Raw genomic sequence first — 25,217 nt, 5'->3', positions numbered from 1 at the left:
TTTTTCTAGGATTTTGAGATGAAGTATGAGATCATTTATTTGTTGGTTTTTTTTCTTTTTTTAAGGAATGAACTCCAAGCAATGAATTTTCCTCTTAGAACTGCTTTCAATGTGTCCCATAGATTCCGATATGTTGTGTCTGTGTTTTCATTTATCTCTAAGAATTTTTTTAATTTCCTCCTTGATGTCTTCTATAACCCATTGATCATTCAGTATCCTATTATGCATTCTCCAAGTGATGCATGATTTTTCCTTCCTTCTTTTATCATTGATTTTCAGTTTCATTCCATTATGATCAGATAGGATGCATGGTATTATCTCTACTCCTTTATATTGTCTAAGAGTTGCCCTGTGACATAATATATGATCTATTTTTGAGAAGGATCCATGTGCTGCTGAGAAAAAAAGTGTAACTGCTTGATGTTGGGTGGTATATTCTATATATGTCAATTAAGTCTAGGTTATTAATTGTGTTATTGAGTTCTATAGTTTCCTTATTCAACTTTTGTTTGGAAGATCTGTCCAGTGGTGAGAGAGGTGTGTTGAAGTCTCCCATGATTATTGTATGGTGGTCTATTAGACTCTTGAACTTGAGAAGAGTTTGCTTGATGAACATAGCTGCACCGTTGTTTGGGGCATATATATTTATGATTATTATGTCTTGTTGGTGTATGGTTCCCTTGAGCAGTATGTAGTGTCCCTCTTTATCCCTTTTGATTAACTTTGGCTTGAAATCTATTTTATTTGATATGAGTATGGACACTCCTGCTTGTTTCCGAAGTCCATCTGAGTGATAAGATTTTTCCCAACCTTTCACCTTCAGTCTATGTATATCTTTTCCTATCAAATGCGTCTCCTGTAGGCAGCATATTGTTGGGTCTTGTTTTGTGATCCATTCTACTAGCCTGTGTCTCTTAATTGGTGAGTTTAAGCCATTAACATTTAGGGTTATTATTGAGATATGGTTTGTTCTTCCAGCCACATTTGTTTATTTATGTTACTAAACATGGTTTGTTTTCCTCTTTGATTATTTTCTCCCCTTTACTGTCCTACCTCCCACTGTTGGTTTTCATTGTTGTTTTCCATTTCCTCTTCCTGAAATGTTTTCCAAGGATGTTTTGAAGAGATGGTTTTCTAGCTTCAAATTCTTTTAACTTTTGTTTATCGTGGACAGTTTTAATTTCATCTTCCATCCTGAAGCTTAATTTCGCTGGATACACGATTCTTGGTTGGAACCCATTTTCTTTCAGAGTTTGAAATATGTTATTCCAGGATCTTCTAGCTTTCAGAGTCTGTGTTGAAAGATCAGCTGTTATCCTGATTGGTTTACCCCTAAATGTAATCTGCTTCCTTTCTCTTGTAGCTTTTAAAATTCTCTCCTTATTCTGTATGCTGGGCATCTTCATTATAATGTGTCTAGGTGTGGATCTCTCATGATTTTGCACATTCGGTGTCCTGTAGGCTTCTAGGATTTGGGATTCTGTCTCATTCTTCAAGTCTGGGAACTTTTCTCGTATTATTTCATTGAATAGATTGCTCATTCCTTTGGTTTGGACCTCTATACCTTCCTGTATCCCAATGACTCTTAAGTTTGGTCTCTTTATGCTGTCCCATATTTCTTGAATGTTCTGCTCATGGTTCCTTAACAGTCTTGCTGAGCTGTCTGTGTTCTTTTCAAGTTGAAATACTTTGTCTTCATTGTCTGATGTTCTATCTTCTAAGTGTTCTACTCTGCTGGTAGTATTCTCAATTGAGTTTTTAAGTTGGTTTATTGCTTCCTGCATTTCTAGGATTTCTATTTGTTTGTTTTTTATTACCTCTATCTCCCTGTATAGTTGATCTTTTGCTTCTTGGATTTGTTTATGTAATTCGTTGTCAAAGTGATCTTTGTCTGATTTTGCTGTCTAATGTCTTCCTTGAGACTCCAGATCATTTGAAGCGTGTATATCCTGAATTCTTTATCTGACATTCCATCTGCAGCAGCTATTACCTCTTCTAAAGTTGAGTTGACCTGCATTGCTTGTGGTCCTTTCTTTCCTTGTCGTTTCATACTGCTCGCGTTTCTTTCTGCTTGGTGAAACTGTTGTGTTTTTGAAATTTTCCCCCTATATATTTATATTACTCTTGTATAGTTGAAAAGTCTCCCTTGCAGGGCGGGCAGCGGCTGTGCTCCTCCTCCAGTTGGTGTGATGTGTCTACCACACCCGTGGACCCCTGGGGCTGTTCTGCCGGTCGGTCGCAGGTCTGCCTACCTTGCAGGTGTGGGCGGCGTCTCTGCTCTGCCCTTACACCAATTGGGGTGACGTGTCTACCACGCCGGGGTGTCGCTGGGCCTGTTCTGGGCGCGGGAGGTGGCTCTGCTCTGCCCCTACTCCAATTGGTGTGACGTGTCTACCACTCCGGCGGGTCGCTGGGCCTGTTCCGTGCGTGGGCGGCGGCTCTGCTCTACCCCTACTCAAATTGGTGTGACGTAACTACCATGCTGGCGGGCCACTGGGTCTGTTCAGGGTGCGGGCAGCGGCTCTGCTCTGCCCCTACTCCAATTGGGTTGACGTGACTACCACGCCGGCAGGCCTCTGGGCCTGTCCCGGGAGCGGGCGGCGGCTCTCCTCTGCCCCTCCTCCAATTGGTGTGACGTGGCTACCATGCCTGCGGACCGCTGGGCCTGTTGTGCCGGTCGGTCGCAGGTCTGCCTACCTTGCGGGCCCGGGTGGCAGCTCTGCTCTGCCGCTTTTCCAATTGGGATGACGTGACTACCATGCCCGCGGGTCGTTGGGTCTGTTCCAGATACGGGCGGTGGCTCTGCTCTGCCCCTACTCCAATTGGTGTGATGTGTCTACCACGCCGGCAGGCCGCTGGGCCTGTCCTGCCAGTCGGTCGCAGGTCTGCCTATCTTGCGGGCTCGGGCGGCAGCTCTGCTCGGCCCCTACTGCAGTTGGGATGAAGTGATACCACGCCGGCGGGTCTCTAGGCCTGTTCCGGGCGCGGGCGGCAGCTCTGCTCTGCCCCTACTCCAATTGGTGTGATGTGTCTACCACGCCGGCAGGCCACTGGCCCTGTCCCGCAGGTCGGTCACAGGTCTGCCTACCTTGCGGGCTCGGGCGGCAGCTCTGCTCGGCCCCCACTGCAGTTGGGGTGAAGTGATACCATGCTGGCAGGCCGCTGGGCCGGTTCCGCCAATCAGCCGGTGGTCTGCCTACCTTGCGGGCTTGGGCGGCAGCTCTGCTCAGCCCCCACCGCAGTTGGGGTGAAGTGATACCACGCCGGCGGGTCGCTGGGGCTGTTCCGGACGCGGGCTGCAGCTCTGCTCTGCCCCTCTGGTCCCCACAGCACTCAGCAGGATCCGGACCGAGAAGCAGTCTCCGCGGGTTCCTCAGCCCTGGGTCAGAGCAGCTCCGGGAGCCAGAATTTGGCCGCTCTGGGCTCCGTGCATGCTCTGATAGGAGCAGGCTCCAAGAAGCAGCCTCCGCGGGCTCCTTAGCCCTGGGCCAGAGCAGTTCCGGGAGCCAGAATTCGGCCGCCCCGGGCTCCATGTATGTTCTGATAGGAGCAGGCCCCAAGAAGCAGTTTCCGTGGGTTCTTTAGCACTGCGCCTGAGTAATTTGTCTGCGAGACGCAGGCGAATGGCAGCCTGAAATTACCTGTTCTATGGTTGAATGAGCTGCGATCAGTCGAAAACAGGGATGATGATGTCAACTCTCCAAGATGTTGGCCACTGGCTTCCTCTGTGGTCTGACCAGTGGAGAACCGAACTGGACCACTTCCTTCCCCCGTCTCCAACCCAGAATTCATCACTGTGTACCGTGATTGCACAGCAGGCAGGAGCCCACAGAATCCGCAACGCTGTATCTTTGCGTTGCTATCTCTTGCTTCCCAGCGTGTGCCGCAGATTCTAGCCACCGGGCGATTTGCTGAATAAGCGGCGTGACCCTCCGTGCTGACAAATCACTCGCGTTTGAGCCCCTGTAGCTGATCCTTGTGCGATGAAAATCCTTCCACTAGGTTTTAGAGCACCCCAGTTTTGCTAGAAATTCCTAACAAGATAGTTTTTAGCTGTTCTAACTCATCATTCTTCCGAACAGTGACGTGGTACACGGGAGTGATGCACTCCCTTCGCCGCCATCTTCCCCCTCCTGATTTTATCTTTTAAATGGATGTGACATCTGTGCTGTGTGTGCCTGTGACACAGCCTGCGCTGTGGATGAATGTGTGTTGTGGCAGGAATGATTATGTATCCACTCAAACTGAGAACTATAAGAGAATGTAGTACCAATACAAGAGGAGTGTGTTGTGCAAATGATAACTGAGGAGTAAGGAGCCCGTGTTATTTATTTTCTATACAAACTGGAGCATATTCTAGAGTGAAATGGAGAATATTAATAAGCCTTCTGGGAATACTGAGAGAAACTGGCACTATTCAAAGCAAATCAGGACTCAAGTTAATGATGTGTCCAAGGAGTTTCAGAAAAGACTGTTGATTGTAAATCATGGGGATTCATGAAGCTTGTTTTGAGAAGATGGTACTGTACCTGGCTTGTGTATAGTAATAGCCTGTGTAACATGTAACTATACTGAAAAAGTTGGAAATGCACTCTAGTTTAGGGAAATAATGTGGTAAGAAATACATATGGAAGATCAACTATTGATGTATTGATGAATGTGACGAGTTAGAAATAATACCTGATGCCTAAGAAAGGGAGGAGTCCGACATAAAAGCAGAGACTCGTGGATTTTTAATCCCATGTAAACATCACTCAAAGTTCCTAGACAGACATGTGACATGAATAATGAATAAAACTACTCTTAAATTCCAATTTGGAATAAGATAAGAATCTTAAAGAATATAATATAAAATGTACATATTTTCAAATTCTGCATAATCTATGTTTGTGCACAGGAATCTTGAACAAGAATAGCTTATTGTATATTACCCAACTGCAAAGCAAAATACCTCTTCTATGCATGAATTTATTTTTTAACTAAAAGTTTAGATTATATGAATTTTTTTGTGTTTATTAAGCTGATTCTGCATACAGGGTAAAAAGCAAAAAAATGTGTGTGTGTGTGTGTAAAGATCTAAACATTTTTTCATTGGTATAAAATATTTTTGGACTGGGATTATGGCTCCATGGTAAAGTGCTTGCCTAGCAAGTGTGAGGCACTGGGTTCGATTCTCAGCACCGAATATAAATTATTGACAACTAAAAACATATTTAAAAACATATTTTAAAAAAAAAATCTTTTCTTTTGATGGTGTCATATCACCTTATTTCTCTGCATGTGCTCATTGGGTTGAGTCCTGTGTGGCTCAGATGTTGTACTGTAATATGATTTGTGTTACAAAAATCAGTGTTTTGGGTGAAGCTTTTCCATCCATTAAAAATAAGTGATAAGTACTAGAATTTAAAAACTAAACCTATCTTCATAGTCTCCTCATTCTCTGAAATGAAATAGCCTTGAATTCCATTTTTGTCAGTTTCTTCAGCTAATCCCTCCATATCTGAATTCCTCATTTTCTTTTTTAACAGTCACCTCCTAAGTAACTTGTTCCTCAGTAAGTTTATCTTTGGTTTCCATTCTTGAAATTTGCAGAAAGCCCTATAGATATAGTTTTCCTATTTTTCAATCTACCATATTATCTAAACCTTCTGGATTCCAAAAAATTAGAGTAGTTTTATTTCAGTTATTATAGTTTCTAGTAGTTTTATGATTTTAAAAAATATCACTGAATTTTGGAATTATTAATTAACCAACGAACCAGGGAGAAGGGCTTAGGGAGGAAAACATCACAGGACCCACACTTATAGAAAATTCACAAAAAACATCTGAGCAATTAGTGCTGGACAAACAAGGTTGCCCATGTTTAGATTTTGAGAAGAAAATCCCTACTAATATCCTGGAATTAGAAAAAGTTTTAAAGATTAAAACAGTATTGGAACTGACCAAGGGGAAGGCAATTTGAAAACTGAAGTCTGGAAAACTTCTCATGAAATAAAATAAAGAAAAAGGGGTGAAATGGAAAAATAATTGAACCAAAGAGAAGAAACCATGTTTCATGCCAGTTAGACATTTTATTTCCATAGTATATGCATGCCTCTCATTTCTGATAGAAATAAATATGTTCAAATAATGATCATTCAATTCCTTTAATTATATGCATGTTAAGGCATATTTCCCTTTTATGTTTTCTTTAATTGCTCAAAAATTTTCTATCATTCAGTATTAAACATTAATGTAACATCTAGTTGATAAATACCTGTTGATTACAAGTGATGAAATTATTTGGAAATTAAGATACAAATATAATTATAAAAATTAAAACCCATTTATTTTTACAGAGAAACTTCTTATAAAAAAGAAAAACTTCTAAAATGTTCTTATACGCTTTATATTATAACCATAGACTCATACCATCTTTTCTAAATTTTTCAAAGAACTGAATTTAAAAAGTTTACCCAAAAGTGTCATGGTAGGTGAATTTGCATTAATAGTAATTTGAAGATTTATTGCAGTGATTATATGTCAACAGAGATAAATATGTGTTGTATCATTAGGATTTTTTCTGAAGCAGGTACACATGGGAACAAACTCTCAGAGCAGAAAATAAACCACTTCAGAGTCTCCTGACAAATAGACAATATTCACCATTCCTATATGGCACATGACAATGTGACAAATAAATTACTTTTAATAAAGCCATTAAAGATTCACATGACGGATTAATGAGCATTACTTAAATTATAAAAGTACAAAAAACATTTATGAAAAATTACATTGAGTATAAGAAGTTGACAGCCAATTTCATTATAACAATTTATCTCTACCTAAAGATTCTCAGCTTCATCCATATGATAAATATATTTTTAAAAAGCAATCAAAGTTGCAACCCTCATTTAACATATAAAATTTAAGCAATTGTAATTCTGGTGGGTTTTGGTACTCACCTACCTCAATGGGGGGTAGTTCATAAGACTCATATTTGTTTCTATTAATATTTTTGTTATAACAAATATTCAAATTCACACAATAACAAATTTTCAATGCCTAGAATTGCATAGCATGAAATAAAAAGGAGCAAACATATCTTTTAAAAATTCACTATCAAATTAAAAAAATGTTGTGTTTTGAATACTTAACAGTTAAATCCTTTTGCTTTAATACATAGGGAAATATAAATTTTATTCCAGTTATATGTCAATAACAAGTTAATCCTTTGGATAACAGATAATGTTTTATTAAATAAAAACAGGAAAAATGTGAAAACTTTTTTTTTGCCAACCATGGTTTTCATCTTCCTTCCTTTTGAATATTGCCCAGAATTTTAATCCTTTGCAGTCATCAAGCATTTCCATCTATGGATTCCTCTTTATTGAAGAAAATACTTGCTAACTTAAATGATAAGTACTTGTGGGACTTTTTATGATTAAATTTAGAAAATTATTTAAGTCTTAATATAAGTTAGGTATAAGGATTCATGATTGTGACTGTCCAACAATATTGTGACTGTCCAACAATAAAGACTTCTGTGAGCATCTTCAATTCAGGCACACTGTGCTGTTTTTTTATAAGCAGTCTCTATCAGCACAGCATCTCCTGTTTGACATAGTATGATTCTGCCATTATGGGTTTAATTTAGATGAGACTTAATGGTTAATAGGAGAGTTGACAACCTGCTTTTGTTCTAGTAAGATTTAGACATTGTGATTTGTCATTATTTTAGGCACTAAACTTTTAATTTAAAAAATTAGACCCCGGATCTATCTAATTCAATTTTTTTTTTAAAGAGAGAGAGAGGAGAGTAAGAGAGAGAATTTTTTTTTAATATTTATTTTTTAGTTCTCGGCGGACACAATATCTTTGTTGGTATGTGGTGCTGAGGATCGAACCCGGGCTGCACGCATGCCAGACAAGCGCGCTACCGCTTGAGCCACATCCCCAGCCCCTAATTCAATTTAATAAATATTTGAAACCATTTCTTAATCAGTAGGGTTTTTTCTTTTTTTCAAAGAAATATGTAGGCTTAGTAATCATTCTTGGCCAAGTTATTGATCTTCTCTATATCTTAGTTTTGTCCTCTTTAAAACAGGTCACCTATTCCTGTAAGGATTAAGTTAATACACAGAGAACATTCTTTCTCCCTGGAACATAGTAAGTGAGCTATAAATTCTCTGGATCCTAGTGGTGTCCCACTCAGATGTCTTTCACCTGGTTAAGGCCACCATCCAGCAGCTGCTATGAGTGTTGGCTACTGCCCTTGCTCAAGGAAACTTTCCTCATCTGGAAAGTTGTGCTCTCCAACCTTATTGCACCCCAAGTTCCCCATCCAGGAACTAATAACCAACTGGTTGACTCCTTGTCTCCCATTGCCTCAGTCACTGATTCTACAGCAGAATGTGTGTTTAAGATCCCCAAGTGGGATCAGTCTTAAGCTATTCTTTAGCAGACACCCCATCCTTGCTTTACTTTTTTTTTTGTCCTTATGCCGTCCTGCATCCTTAATTCCTTCTTCTGAGAACACCCCCTCCATAAGCCCTATTCAAATGAATCCCTTTCCTTGACTCTATGTCTAGGAATCTGTTAAGGTAAATAATAATAATAATAATAATAATAATTATTATTATTATTATTATTATTATATTTTGCCATCTAACGTTCTGATTTAATGATGGATAAACTTGCAGATCACCTTGTTAATGTCTTACAGATGAACTGCAAAGTCTTCTAGTAATTCTCCATGACTTTTTTTTTTTTAAGTTCACAATTTTGAAAAGCAAGGTCTTATTCCCTGACAAGATTCTAGAAGACAGATTCTGTTGCTTAAGGGCTGGGATCTGTGAACCTTGCCAATGAATTATGGGAAATCTTCAATGGATACTTTTTAATGCAAAGTTCAAAATCGAAATTGAACTTGTGCTACTATTTCACATTGCTAAGTAAATGCTGACCCAGACCTGATAGTTTCGAGTTCAATACAAATAATTTTAAACCCCTGGGTAAAGCAATAAATTTCGGCTGTATTTTGCAAAAAGTTAACAATGACCTTTATATTTAGACACAAGACGCCTAGGATATAAATGTTCTACAGAGTGTAAAGTCTTCCACAGAGAAAATAAGAATAGTTACTCTCACCCAGCTCATAAAATCATTCAAAATCTAGAGCTTGGAATTCACTTGCTTAGAGCTGTTTAAGTTGTGGATCATGGGAGAATGTCAGTTTACTGCTGTTTCTTTATAAATAATCTTTTCTTTATATTCTGTTTTGCTAAAGGTGTTTTTAATAATATGCACATGAAATTTCTATTTTGTCTTGGTGACATAATTTTGAAGAAGAAGTCTGCTTCTTTTGACTTTAGGTAACAGCATAATAAAAATACATGTCTCAAAAACTTAAAAAAATAGAATTAGTACTTTGTTTTGTTCAGCCAAGATAATGGGAATTTAATGTAATAATACAGCCTCTTTGTATTAAGGTACTTTCATTTTTTAATAGATGACAAATGTTCTCTCTTGCATTCTTCATATCATTTTTTAAAAAGCCTTGATTATTGTGGTATTAAGAATCAGACAGCTTTATTCTGTTGTTACTCTTAGGATGCTTGCTTCTGGCTGTGTTTTATGGATGAAACTTGATGTTTGTAGAAATTAAATACAACTGTACATGTTGTAAAATGCCTTTGCAATGTACCAAACTCTGTATTATACCAGGTCATTTGTCCTGGGATAAGAGCTACCTTTATTGAGCTGTTCCTTCGTGTTGAACACTCTCATTTATGTGGCTCATTTAATCTTCAATGTTACGATATAACATTACTATACCATTTTATGGATACTGAAACTAAGGCTCAAGAAAATTAGAATATAATACCTGAAGCAGTATGACATGAGGTTAGAGTGAGTCAGACAATGTTGGATTTTTTCCTCTGATATTGCTCAATCATGATTTTTGTGGGAGAGGAGAAGAAGAATTAGTATTAAATGTATACACTGTATGACTCAGAGTAAATTCTCAAGTTAATACCTTCCCAGACCCATCTTATATCCCCACAACACACTGAAAAAGTGATTTGCTTATAATAATTTATCACTACTTGTTGATCTCTTAGCTGGCCAAATCCAGAAGCTAGAATGATCTTTGTGTATGATCCATTCAGTAGCTTGAACTGCCAAATAAGCTGCCTCAACATAGTGTCAAAAGGCATGTTCAAGCAAAAGCAAAGTAAGTAACCATATATGAGTCTATTAACCTGAAACAGTGATTGGAGTACTTTAAGATCTAATATGCCTTCAACCTTTCAAAATCCATTTAACCTAGCAGAATTAAATCATGAAAATATTTCATAATGCCATTGTAAAAGTGACTCTTTGTCTTTTGATCACTGACAATATATTCTATATTCTTAAATCTGCCTACATTATTTCTCAGTGTCTGAATTTAGCCCAACTTCAAGCATCTCTTCAACTCATCTTTGGAATGCCAAAATAATCACATTTAGATCTTAGCAAATATGCAGTGAAGTTTAAAATGTGAAAACAAATCTACATTTGTACTCTAAATTTAGAGATATTTATATGCATACATATATACATGTTTTATCCTAGCTACTCATTTATTCAACAAACACTATTATACAAGAGGCCTCCTTGGGTTGTAAGGATATAGTGGATAGATTTAGTCTCTGCTCTTCAACAGAGAAGAATGATACTTTCTAGCATGATAAAGATATACACCAGCAATATAAAAATATATTTTTCATGAATTTCAGGTTATATCCTCACATATTAAGCTGTAACATAATAATTGGCTATTTTCTACACTTTCCTTTAAGATGTCATCAGTTCAAAAGTTCAAAGTGATAGCATCAACTACAAACTTTCAAAGAGAAAGTAATTATAGTGTCAATTTTTGTTACTTTATTTATTTATTGGTACTGGGGCTTTAACTCAAAAGCACTTTACTACTGAGTGACATCCCCAGCCCTTTGTTTTATTTATTTTTTTTTTATTTTGAGACAGGGTCTCACTTAGTGGCATAGTGCCTTAATAAATTGCTGGGGCTGACCTCAGATTTATAATCCTTCTGACTCTGGAGTCTCTGAGATTACAGGTGTGCACCATCATGACATTCTAGAATGTCTATTTTAAAAACTGTTATTATTTTTGCCAGCATCTTGCTAAATTACTCAAGCATCTTCACATAAATTAGTTATCACAGAATTGGGGAGAGGAGTCATAATGGACCATGGAATTTTAAAAGCAAATATGATTATAAACAAAGAGCAAATACAGCAATGTTTATATTACATATTCTCTGAAGCATCATTAATAAAATTTGACTCCCAAATATATTAAACTATAAATGAAAAACTATTTAAAAAATAAAATTTACACATTGTAATAAAAAACAACTTAGTTATTTAGTAAACAACTTTGAATCTCACATTATAGGAATAACCCAGAAAGGATGAGATCAGAGATTTTGGTAAATAGAATTTATTAACTGAAAAATTTTGCAGATAGCATAAAACTGAACATTTCATGAAAATAGAGAAACTTGAGTTTTGTTTCCCTTTTTGTAGCTGACAGGAAAAAAGAAACTAGGTTCCCTAAGAGAGTTACATTAATTGGGTCATTGAACTACTCAGATGCTGTATCCATTGAGTTCCCTTAAAATCCTTTGACCTTAAGCTTCTGATGTGCAAATACGCTATTAAAAAGAACAATGGTTATTTCCAAAATTGTCGTTATATTAAAGAATGTTGAAATGAATCACATGTGATTACTCATTGAAATTGTTTTCAAGGACTTCAGAGAGTCCAGTGTGCAGTTTCATAACTCTTTTCCACACGTTTTTGTTAACAGTGCTACTTTTCTGAGAAATGAACATCATTGACCATATAGAAACTCCTGTTTTTATCCCTGTGGTTGTGGAAATATATCATTTAAGTAATCATCTTATTTGTCAGGGAAGCAAAGAGAATATCATCTGTTTTGTGACACTGAATAAATTGCAGCAATTGCATTCGAAGTTTGTAATGCATAAAAACATAAAATTTGGACATTCAATTAGGACAAAAGAGACTACTTGGAAACTTTTCTACTTCCAAAATTTAGAAATGATGAGTCAATTAAAACAATGAAATACCTGAACTCATAATAAAAAAATGCCAGATAGTAGAAACAAATATGAACTAAAACCCAAGACATAATTTTGTTAAAATATATGAATTAAAGTTTTAACTGATACATAAAACACAAAATTGCAAACATTAATTGGATATCAGGTGATGTTTCAGCATATAAATATATTGTGTCATGTCTAAATCTGGTTAAAAATATCTATTTCCCTAAATATTTACCATTTCTTTATGATAAAAACTTTTAAAATCCTTTCACCTAGCCTTTTGATCTGTATAGTAGATAATTGTTATCTGCAGATACCATAGTGAGATAGCACACAAGAAATTTTTACTTGTATCTAACGGTAACAGTACCAACCTTTCCCTATTCTTCCTTCCCCTCTGGCTTCTAGTAACCACCCTTCTACTCTCAAATTGTAAAAGATCAACATTTTTAGGTTCCACATACGAGTCAGATCATGTCATACTCATCTTTCTGTGCCTCACTTATTTCATTTAACTTAATGTTCTCCAGTTCATAATGATCACCATACATATTGTCAAAAATTATAGTATTTTATTCTTTGTCTGACTGAATGATATCTCGTGTACGGGTACCCCATTTTTTTGATCCATTCATCACTGGATGAACACATAGATTGTTCCATTTTTAGCTATTATGAATAGTACTGTAGTGAACATGGGGATACAAATGTCTTTTCAGAATGCTGATATCATTTCTTTTGTAAATATAAGTTTGATGAATTCATTTATTCTAATATTTTTGTTATAAATTTGGTGATTCTCTAAATGTAAAATCATCTGCAAAGAATAACAATTCAACTTCTATTCAAAATTTGTTGCCTTTTATTTTGTTCTCTACTATAATTATCTGGCTAGGATTTCCAGAAGCATGTAGCATATAATTGGTTAAAAGGGCAATCTGTATACGGGGTAAAAATGGGAGTTCATAACCCACTTGAATCAAACTGTGAAATATGATATATTAAGAACTATGTAATGTTTTGAACGACCAACAATAAAAAAGGGGGGGGGCTTCCTTGTCTTATTCCAGATCTTAAAGAGAAATCTGTCAGCTTCTCCACATTCTGTACAATGTTATTTCTTGGTTTATTATATATGACCTTTATCATGTTAAGGAATGTTTCTTCTCTGCCTAATTTGTTAAGTATTTTTATCATGAAGAAAATTTAATTTTTTCAAATGCCTTTTTCTGCATCTAATGAGATGATCACATGCTTTTTTGACCTTCATTCTGTTTATGTCATTTATCATGACTGTTGATTTGCATATATCGAACAATACTTATATCCATAGGATGAACAGAACTTGATTGTGATGAATAATCTTTTTAATGGATTTTTGGAGTGGGTTTGCTGGTATTTTGTTGAGGATTTTTTATCAATATCAATCAGAGTTCTTAACCAGTAGTGTTTGTTTAATTGTATTTTTTGTTTAATTGTATCTTTATTTGGTTTGGTATCAAAGTAATGCTGAACTTATGTAATATGTTCAAAAACATTATTTTATCTTCTATTTTTTGGAATAAAAAGGGAAAGGTATTGGTTTTTTAGATGTTTAGGAGAACTCGGCAGTAAAGCCATCTAATCCTGGGCTTTTCTTTGGTGGAAGAATTTTTGTTAGGGATTTAATTTTGTTCCTTGTTATGGTGCTCAGATTTTCTATTTCTTCATGATTAAATATTGGTAAGGTTTATTTGTGTAGGAATTTGTATATTTCTTATAAGATATCAGATTTTTAAGGGGATATGAAAGTGTCTATTTTTAGACAATATATTCATCTATGTGTAAAACCCAAGACCATTGACAAAATATTCTATAATAAGTAATTAAAACAAGGCTGCATAATACAAGCTCAATATAAAAAATCAGTTACTCTATTATTCTTTTTTGTTAAACATGGCAGTAGAATCTATTGTGATATATTCATACAAGCATGGGATATATCTTATTCTAATTAGGATCCCCATTCTTATGGATGTACACAAAGTTGAGATTCACTGTGGTATATAAATATATGTACATAGGAAAATTATGCCAGATTCATTCCACTGTCTTTCCTATTCTTATCCCTCTCCTTCCCTTCATTGCTCTTTGTCTAATCTACTGAACTTTCTATACTCCACCCTCATTGATTATTAGCATCCACATATCAGAGAGAACATTTGACCTTTGGTTTTGGGGGATTGACTTATTTCATTTGGCATGATAGTTTCCAGCTCCATCCATTTACCCACGAATATCATAAAGTCATTAATCTTTATGGCTGAGTAACATTCCACTGGGCATATATACCACATTTGCTTTATCAGTTCATCTGTTGAAGGGCACCTTGTTAGTTCCACAGCTTAGCTATTGTGGTTTGTTATTCTTTAAACATTGGTGTGGCTGTTTCACTGAAGCATGCTGATTTTAACTCCTTTGCATATATTCTAAGGAGTAGGATAACTGGGTCAAATGGTGGTTGTATTCCTAGCTTTATGAGGAATCTCCATACTGCTTTTCATAGTGGTCATACTAATTTTCAGTCCCACAACTAGTGTATAAATGCACCCTTTTCCATACATCCTTGCCAACAATTATTGTTACTTGTATTCTTTTTTTCTTTTGGTACTGTGGGTTGAATTCAGTGGCACTCAACTACTGAGCCATATCCACAGACCTATTTTGTATTTTTATTTAAAAACACAGTCTCACTGAGTTGCTTATTCCTGGCCATTACTGAGGCTGGTTTGAACTCATGATCCTCCTGCCTCAGTCTTCAGAGCAGCTGGGATTACAGGTGTGCACCAACTGCACCTGGCTTGTTACTTGTATTCTTGAGAATTGCCATTCTGATTGGAGTGAGGTGAAATTGCACTGTAGTCTTAATTTGCATTCCCTTGTTAGAGGAGTTGAACTTTTTTTTTTTTATTATTTTGTTGACCTTTGTATATTTTCTTTGAGAAGCATCTGTTTAGTTTGCTGAATTATTGATTGGGTTATTTATTTATTGGTTTTAAGCTTTTTGAGTTCTTTGTGTATCATGGAAATTAATGTCTTATCTGAGGTGTGGGTGGCAAAGATTCTCTTCCATTCTATAGGCTCTTTTTTCATGATTTTGATTGTTTTCTTACTGGTAAGAGGTTTTTTAATTTGATACCATCCTATTTATTATTATTTTTGTTTGTTTTTACTTCTTGTGCTTTAGGAATCCTATTAAGAAAGTCAGTTCCTATGCCAATATGTTGAAGTGTTGGGCCTACATTTTTTTTTTGTATTAGGTACAGGGTTTCTGGTCTAACATATAGTTCTTTGATTCGTATTAAGTTGTGTTTTGTGCAAGGTGAGAGATAGTAAATTTCATCCTACTCCATATGGATTTCCAGTTTTCCCATCATCATTTTTTGAAGAGGCTATCTTTTCTCAATGAATATTTTTGGCTAACCTATTAAATTTGTTGGCATTTAATTGTTCTTAATTTATAATGATACTTTATATTTCTATGGTGTTAATTGTAACATCTACCTTTGGTCTCTGATTTTAAGTCTTCTATCTCCTTTTCTTAATCTAACTAAGAGTTTGTCTACTTTGTTTTTTTTTTAACAGCTCTTTGTTTCATAGATTGTTTGTATTTTTAGTCTATATTAATTTGTTTCAATCTTTAGTATTTCTATCCTTCTAATTTTATGTTTGTTTCTTGTTTTTCTAGTTCCTTGAGGTGCAATATTAGGGAGTTTGAGATATTTTTGCTTTTGTCACGAAGGCATTAATTGCTGTAAACTTTGCTCTTAGAACTGCTTTTGGTATGTTCTGTAATTTGAGGTATAAGAATCTCCATTTCCATTTGTTTCAGGAAGTTTTAAATTTTCTTCTTGATTTCTTCCTTTATCCATACATTGCTCAAAAGTCTTTTTTTAACTTCCATTTGTCTTTATAGTTTTGACTTTTCTTGTTAATGATTTCTAGTGTATTGTATCATGGTCAAAAAAGATATTTTATATGATTTTTTTTCAAAAATCATTAAGACTTGTGGACGTTTATGATCTACCCAGAATGTTTTCTATGCTTGTAAGAAAAATGTCTTCAGCAGCTTTTTGAGGCAATGTTATGTAGATGTCTTTACATTCCTCGTATCTAAAGTGCAATTTAATTTTGATGTTTTGTCAATTTTCTGTGTGGATGATCTGCCTACTACTGAAAGTGGCATATTTAAAATCCCCACATATTATTGTATTGGGATCTCTCTATCTCTCCCCTTAGTCTATTAATATTTGCTTTGCATATTTGGGTGCTCAATATTGAGTACATTTATACTTAGAATTGCTATTTCTCTTGTTGAATGAACCCCTTGATCATTATATATTTATATATTGCCTATATCTTACAAAGTTATGATAATTATTTTTAATTGCTTTTAGTCTTTATAATAAAGATATGGACAGTTTATACACTATGCTAACAATATTAGAGCATGCTGAATTTGCCTGTGTAATTACTCTTACCAGTGAGTTTTTCACCTTCCCCTGTTTTCTTCTGGCTCATTAATATCTATTACACTATGAAGAGATGCCTTTAGCATTCCTTGTAGGACAGGTGTGGTGAATATATCTTCTCTCTGATTTCATTAGTCTAGTCATGTCTTTATTTCTCCTTCATCTCTTAGGCACTGTATTCTCCATTGGCATGCGTTCTGTTTTTCTTTTTATTTTTCTTTCCCACTTACTACTGTGAAAATACCATATCTCTCGCTCATAGCCTGTAAGGATTCTGCTGGGAAGTCCATTGCCCAGGAAATTATGATACCCTTATGTGTCATTTGTTTCTTTTCTCTTCCAAATCTTCTCCTAATCTTTCACCATAGAGCTGGGTTATGTCTTAGGTAGAGTTTGGTTGAGTTAAATCTGACTGTTGACCTTTCACCTTCTAAATCTGCATATTTGTACCTGGCATTAGATTTGGGAAGTTGTCGGCAATTATTTCTTTGAATAAGCTTCCTTACTCTGGAATTCCAAGTTCTTCTTGGATCCCCAAAACTCAAATATTTGTTCATATAATACTGTCTCAAATTTCCCATTAGCTTTCTTCATTTTTCTTCACTCATTTTTTTTCTCCTCCAACTCTGCATTTTCAAATATCCACTTTCAAACTCATTAATTCTTTCTTCTGTTTGATCTATCTTGATACTGACGCCTTTTATTGGTGTTTTTAAATTAACCAAATGTATTTCTCCACTTGATTACTTGGGTTACTTTAATTGATTTAATCTTTTAAGTTATGCTGCTAGAATATTGTATTTTTTGTCCATGTATTCTTGAACTCATTGAATTTCCTTAAACAGTTGTTTCAAATTCTCTGAAAATTATCCCATACTGATTGTTATCTGGTCGATTTTTGGTGCCTAATTTTGACTCTTACCTTAGGTCATAGTTTCTTGAGAGTTCTTGATATTTCTTGATGTGTGACATCTTCTGAGAATTTAAGGATTAGGTTTTATCCCAATCTTCCTTATCTGGATTTTCAGAAATTGTAAACAGACTAGCATTAGTCATCTTTCCATTTCTGTGACAAAATACCTGAGAAAACTAATTTAAAGGAGGAAAGATTTATTTGGACTCATGGTTTCAGATGTTTTAGTCCCTTGTCAGCTGACCCTACAGTTTCTAGGCAGAACATCATGGCCAGGATATGTACCAGAACAAAGCTACTCACTTCATAGCAATCAAAAGCAGAGAAAGAAATGGAAAGAAAAAAGAGGGGGTGACAAGGAAGAAAGGGGCTGGGAGGCTGGGACAAGATACACCCATCAAGCACATTTGACCAGTGGCCTATCCTCCAACTAGAATCCCACCTTCTCAGGTTTCTGCCAATTCCCAATAGCACCACCAATGACTATGCCTTACAGAAAGTTATTAAGTCATTTGGAATGGTACCCAAATGACTGAGGACATTTGGATCCAAACTATAGCAAGAAGGATCATTTTCTCTTAGCTTATAGTCACTTCCACTTTTTATGAACTGGATAGTGCCAGGTCTGGGTTGCCAGGTGTCTACAATTGGCATGTTGCCACTGTTTTATCACTAGCAGGTGAGTTCAAGAATGTCCCAAATCAATAGTTGAAATGTTGTTAAGCATGAACCAAGGGAGTGTTTATGGAGAACAGTCCATATCCACAAGTTTTCCTGGGAATGGGGTAGCCCAGAAAACCCCTTCCACAGACACCATCTTGTGATAAGGTATTGTGGAATTTTCTGAGACTCTACATAGAATCACCATGGATCAACCAGCTCCAGGATCCTATGGCCACCAATGCTGCCAAGCTCACATACCACAAAGATCAACGAAACACTGCTATTGGCTGTCTATTGTTTTGGTACACTTGTGGCACAAGACTTCTACAACCAGCTACAAATGATGCTAGTTGGAATATGAGTCTAATAAACTGGCACTGTGTATATTCCTTTGGCACTGGGTCTATTCCAGAGGTTCCATCTGCAGGTAGGCCTCTGCCCAGGGGCATTAAGACCTGCCCAGATTTAGAATTCACTTGCCTATCACTAAATCCTCAGACCAAGTACTATACTTACAAACCCACATACCCCAGCTAATAGTTTCTTCTCCATGCTATGCTGCCCAAGATTGGGGTAGTGTTAGTGAAGGCAGTTCCTTAGGTAGACTCATGCTAAGCTGGGTTGTATGTTAATCTCACAGCTACTAGAACTTTCACAGTCCCATGGGTGCATCATAGCTAGTGGTGACTGGCCTAAACATGAGCCTGTCCTACTAAGTAAAGTTTCCTCCCAATATCAGGGCAGTTCTATAGTTCTATAGTTCTATCTTCTAGCATTGGCTTTGCAATAAATGTGCTGCCTGAGATTGGATATAAGATAGTGGAGAAAATCTTGGGCCATCAGAGCTAACGCTAAGCTGTATTTCACCTGAGTTTCCCAATTTCAGGGACCTGCACAGTGTAATATGGATGCGAGAAAGGAAATGTGCCTCATGTTCATTCCAAGTCTACAAGTGATACAGGACAAAACTCAAGTCAGTCCCAGGCATTTCCTGATGTGAGGACAGGTCTATCTATTCCATCTTTGAGCTATGCCTTACAGAAAGTGCTAGTAGCTCTAAGATTAACATACAACCCAGCTTAGCATCAGCCTACCTAAGGAACTGCCTTCAGTTTCTACTTAGTTAAGGTTCTCACCCTGATGGACCTGGTACTGAGCACCAAGACAAAATTCTATTTTAGCTTTAGTTTCCTGTTCCCAGTGGTAGAATCTTGCTTCTTGATGTACTATCCAAGATTGGAGAAAGGGTGTTGGAAGCTGTCTCTGCCTACTAACACAATTCCAGCAGTTTAGTTCATAGTATTATCCTGGTAGCAGGTGTTATAGGCCTCTCCCTGGCAATGGGTCTCACTGCAGAGGACCTGGAACTAGCTGGGTTTCAAGCCTAAGACCTGAATTTAATTCCCTCTTCTTCCTTCAAGCATGTGGCATCTCTACACACTGCTATATTGCTTGGATATGGAGATGAGATGATATGGGGAACTTCCTCCTGCCTTCTCAGTATATCTTTCCATTTTTTTTTATACCAAAAGCAGGCACTATGATCATTCATCTCATTCCCTTAGTTATTGCTAAGGTGCTTTGGTGCTTGAATAATACTTCCATTTGTCATGCCTATGGGTAGATGTTCACTGGAGGATATTACTCAGCTACCATCTTACTCTACCTGTGAGATGAATTACATTTTATGAAGCTTATTTGAGTAAGGAGAAGATTTTAAAACCAGGTAGAATTCCTAACTAAAGTTGTTTCAGAATACCCCACTCTACCACATTTTTAGGCTGTGTTTATTTCTACAGAAAAGGAAGTGACAGTGCGATACAAAAACAATTTGATTAGTCACAGTCAGCATCTGCCTAATATGGACATGGTGGATTTAGCTGGCATACTGTGAACTGTTGAAACTTGATTCCTGTGACTGGCTGAAAATTAGACATCTGATACAAGAATATCCCCTTAATTAAGTTTGCAATTTGTTTACATACTAAGTTAGGATGCAGTTTGTTACATGTGGAGGCAGCTTTAGGCGAAAATTTAATACAGAAGTACAAAATCAGACTTAGGCAGAGCTTATCAGCTTAAAAGTTTATTTTATTAATACTGAAGACATCTTGGAACAAGCCATAGAAATTGTCCATAAAGCCTAGAAGCTTGAAGATGAAAGATCCTGCCAGGACAAATGACAAGACATTAGGTCTCTTTGCTACTAAAAGTTGAAATAGCAATGTCTGCATCAAGCCAGGCCCTAGATGTGCTATACTTGTAGTGAACTAGAATGACCCTCACTGTTTCAGCATGAAAGACAAAAAGTTCTCCCAGAGAAGCCCAAAGACTCCATAGCACATGGGTTTGTAGGCTAAACGTATAATACCACATGGTAACAAAAATAACACCAGTGAATTTAAAGTGGGTGTATCCTTGGGTATAAGCAGATGCAAAAGCATTCTTATGGAAGCTTTTTACAATCTAGGATGTACAAGATACCTCAAAAATACTCATTGTCTGCTAAAATATACACAAGGATCATACCAAAACATCTACAGCACTTCGAATTGCTTTAGCTAACTATACTGTTTAAAAAACCTTCAAAAATGTGAAATCACAATTGAGCAACTAGTCTCAATATCTTCTGAAATGAATAATAATGTCAAATTTTTATCATTTAATAAAAAAGAATATATTAGATTATTTTTAAGGGCCAGGTACACTTAATAGGTAAAAGAAAACTTCATAGGTGGATACAGTGAAGAATTCTAAAGACATTTAGTTCACTTCAACATTTTTATTTTTGGTCTAGATTGTTAGCTTTCTGTTGTGCCATTTTTATTTTTTATCCTTCTTGTAATTATGAAATGCTTTTTTACATGAAACCAGAAACTTATTGGAGGAACTACATGAGCATTTTTGAGCCACAAATACTCTATAAAGTTTGAGAAAATGTTAATTTCATATTCTTTAGTCTCATTCTAAAAATATTTTATGAGATACCAATTCAATAAATATTATCGGAGTGTTATGGTTTGGGTATGAGCTGTCCCCCAAAGCTCATATTAAACAATATAAGAATGTTTAGAGGTGAGACGATTAGTTTTTGAAGGCTGTAAACTAGTGATTCATCTAATCTATTTTTTAGATTAATAATTTGGAAGGACTACTGTACTGGTTAGGGCACTGCTAGAGAAAGTAGGTCATTGGGGGTTTGCCTTTGAGGATGATATTTTTTTCCTTGGCTCCTCTTTTCTCTGTTCTCTGGCTTCCCTGAGTTTAGCACTTTTCCTCTGCCTGACCTTGCCTCAGTATCAGAGAGATTGAGTCAGCCAACCATGGACTGAGACCTCTCAAAACATGAACCAAAAATATTTTTTTCCTTATCTAAGCTGTTCTTATTATGTATTTTGGTCACAGAGATGTAAAGCAGACTAATATACAGTGTAACATAAATAATATTTCAGTGAATGAAAGCCTTTAATAGCTCGTTGCTTTCTTTCCTCCCAAAGTTTAAGTAGTATACACCAAAAATACAAAAAATTCCAGTAAATTCTAATAAAAAATACTAAATGTCTGTGAGATATGTGTGAATGATAAAATAAACTTCATTATAACAATTAGAAGGTTTCATATAATTAAATCAGGAGTCCTTGGAATTAGTCTCCTTGAGCATGGTGAGTGCATGCTGAAGTATTTTAGATATACTCCATGGGCCTCCTTTGAAAAAGGCCATGTGGATATTTGTAATAATTTTTTAATATAATATCAAGTGGAGTAAGACTACCAACTATGTAATTATAACCATAAAATAGTTTTCTTTATAAAGAATTTATTAAAATATTTCAAAATTTTCAGGCTTCTGCTAGAACTACCATATGTAAAATAAAAATATGTTGGCTACATCTTGCCTAAAATAAACATTCAATTCTTCATTGAAAATTTTGTGGAAAACATCAAATACTTAATTTTACATTTTTCCTTTACTATTGTTTTAGATCTCTGTGCTGTCCCCTTTGTGTTAGGAGGAACCCCTAACCAGACAGTTTTAGGGAGATGAGCTATCATAAAGATGTACTTTTTATAATATATATATATATATATATATATATATATAATTATATTTCAAGTTCTTAGATGCACTATTTTGTTTTAAAGCTTATGAAGTAGATAATGATATTTCCATTTTACGAATAAGAAAACTTAATCCTTGTTGTTGTTGTTCTTATCACATTTCATAATCATTCATCAGCATTTCTGTCAACCTTCCACCATGTTTTTACCAGAACCAGTCCATCACTTCTTTCCACTTTCCCCATGACTGTCACTACCACCACCACTCACATGTAAGGATTTTGTATCTTCCATGACTATTTTAAAAATACCTGCCTAGGATAGTTGTCATTATTTCTCCTGCTTTCCTTTCTCCTATTCATTTCATTGTCATGATACTACTCCTTATCTATGGAGACTTTGTAAGATATAATACAAAAGTTTCTCAGCCCTGCCACAATCTCACAAAATGATATAGTTTCCTTCACAGCACTTATCAATTGCTTGATATACCCTTATTTGTTGATATAGATTTCATCTCCCCCCATTATAATAAAAGCATGGACGTTCGGATTTTTCTTGGAAGGATGCCTGGTCTGAAGTGATCTTCAACCATTGTGTGATGAATAAACCAGTAAATGAATGCAACTCAAATATCTCCTAATTCAGGAAATATTCATTGATCAAAATGACTATGCCCCTCTCTCAAGCTGTATTTACAATTGAATATACATTGCCATCTCTTTATTGCATGCTGATTCATGGGTTTGAATAAATTTCCCTCAGTAAGATGATCTTTGAGAATAAGGAACTGTCTCATCTTTTTATTTTCATGCTGTAATGCTGAGTATCTAACCCATATTCAGTACACATTGGAAGTGAAAGAATAAAGCATCCCTAAGAAATATCCAAATCTTCCTGTAGCCATGAAGCATAACAATTCTTTAAATGCAATGTGCTAAATTAAAACATAGATAGACTTTCAATCTATGTGGTACTTATAAAGTCTTTTGTTATTTGAGCTTTGTCTGATAGTTAAATAATATGTATCTTTCAACAACTGAATTTTGTGTTTTCAGAGATCATCTATAGCTGGGTGTTTAATGAGTTCCCTTCTTTTGTGGCGGAAGACAGCCGGCGGTTCATTTCCCAGGAGACAGGCAACCTTTATATTTCTAAAGTGCAAACCTCAGATGTCGGCAGCTATATTTGTCTGGTGAAAAACACAGTGACGAATGCTCGAGTACTTAGTCCTCCAACACCACTCACTCTACGAAATGATGGTAAGTCGTGTGGCCCAGAGGAAAATGGTCAGCTGTCTCACATGTGAAAAACAGATATTTAGTGTTCTCTAAGCATTTGACCTAGTACAAACAAAATAAAAAGGCATTCACCATGGTTAGAAACCCAGCGTTTTTATTCTGAGATTATGCATACCTTAGAAGAAAAATTTTGATATGGGAAAGTGATGATCCATGGATGAAAAATATTCATTACAATGCTACTGTAATTCCAGAAAGAGAGAATCTGAGAACTGTCATAAAGAGACCACAGTTCTTTTCTTTCCACTTTAGTACCTCCATATAGCATATGTATATGAATTGTAAGCTTTTTATGGGTTCAGTTTTCATTACATTTTTATTTTAGCTGCTTTCAAACTGAATGTTCAGCTTTTAATACTTCATGGTACAATTATAATTGTTATTATTACTTTTTCAATAATAGGAACAGTTGGAACTTTAACTTTTAAGTGCAATTCAGGCAGATATGATGATGCTATAATTATAGGTATTGCCATCTATCTAAAGTATCTTCACATTTAAACACCTCATTTGTATTTATAGACATTTACAGTGAAGCATTGCATTAAAAAAGTCAAGTGCTGTATTATAGTTGATATATGATATGCAACTTGCTCTATCATGCAACCAAAAAAATCTATGAAGGCATTATTAAGTGAGCTGAGAACTGATTGATTTTGAAATTTTAAAAATAATCTATCTCAATGCTGTTCTTTTACATACTTGGTTTTAGACTATATTTGCTGCTGGAATCTATGACTAAAGTTATATCACTGATTTTTTCTTTACTATTTAGTATGTCTTTAGATATATACATACTCATTAATGAAGTTTATGAGACTCACCAAGCTATAAGTATACACACACACACACACACACACACACACACACACACAGTATTGTAGACTCTATAGATTTTAGTAACCTTAATGGATAAAGTACAAATACAATATTCATTTTAAAGAGGAGAAATCCAACGCTGGAACATTAGATAGATGATGAGTCCTGCTAAAGCCCACCCAGGATAGTGTCATGGATGAACAGGTGGGAAACATGAACAGGGACTCACAGACCAACCCAGAGGCTACTGAAACTAAATAGAGGTGATACAGGACGGAACGAAAATAGTGATAGTAGCCTTGGATGGTAAGAAAGATGACTGAGGTATTAAGTGAGTAGAATTATCAGGATTTGAAAACTGAATGTGGTGCTCTGGACTGCAGGGAGATACTGTATAAGACAGTTTCAAGGTACTGGCATACTTTAATGAGTGGGTGTTACTTCTTCACAAGAAGCAAGTGGAGGAACAGATTGCTGAGTGGGTGACCATGAGGCATTTTGTTTTGGATACGATAAGGTGAAGTGTCCACAGAAAATCTCTGTGGAGCTATAGAGTAGGCATTCCAATATATGCTTCTAATATCCATAAGACAGCTAGGCCAGGTAAGAGATTTAAGTGTCACCATTGTGTGCTCCATCATTCTAGTTGAAGTTCTGAGTGTGTATATATTTTGCTTACTTCAAATTTATTTTTCAAATTTATCTAATCAACATCTTGGAATTGATTTGCTTCTCTGTGAGCTGTTTTCATAAAATTTCAGAGCACTCTATCATTAATCCTTTAAGAATTTAAAGCATCCTTACCTGAGAATTGTAACATTCTTCTCTGT

At 35.9% G+C, this 25,217-nt stretch overlaps 1 protein-coding gene across 3 annotated transcripts in view; it reads left to right on the top strand.

The window, feature by feature from the left end:
* The window catches only part of CNTN5 (contactin 5), a gene marked incomplete at both ends in the record, with an annotated part of 738,975 nt that overhangs the window by 359,506 nt on the left and 354,252 nt on the right, over positions 1-25,217 (top strand). For all 3 annotated transcript variants that reach the window (XM_081281778.1, XM_081281777.1, XM_081281776.1), the window contains one exon: positions 23,326-23,529. In XM_081281778.1, coding sequence (XP_081137904.1) covers positions 23,326-23,529 — 204 coding nt within the window. The remainder of the gene's footprint in view (positions 1-23,325; positions 23,530-25,217) is intronic.

This window comes from Spermophilus citellus, assembly GCF_964194105.1.
Source record: "Spermophilus citellus genome assembly, chromosome: 2".
Lineage (NCBI taxonomy): Eukaryota > Metazoa > Chordata > Mammalia > Rodentia > Sciuridae > Spermophilus > Spermophilus citellus.
The sequence above is the reverse complement of the archived record's forward strand: the minus strand, read 5'-3'. Positions and strand labels throughout refer to the sequence as shown.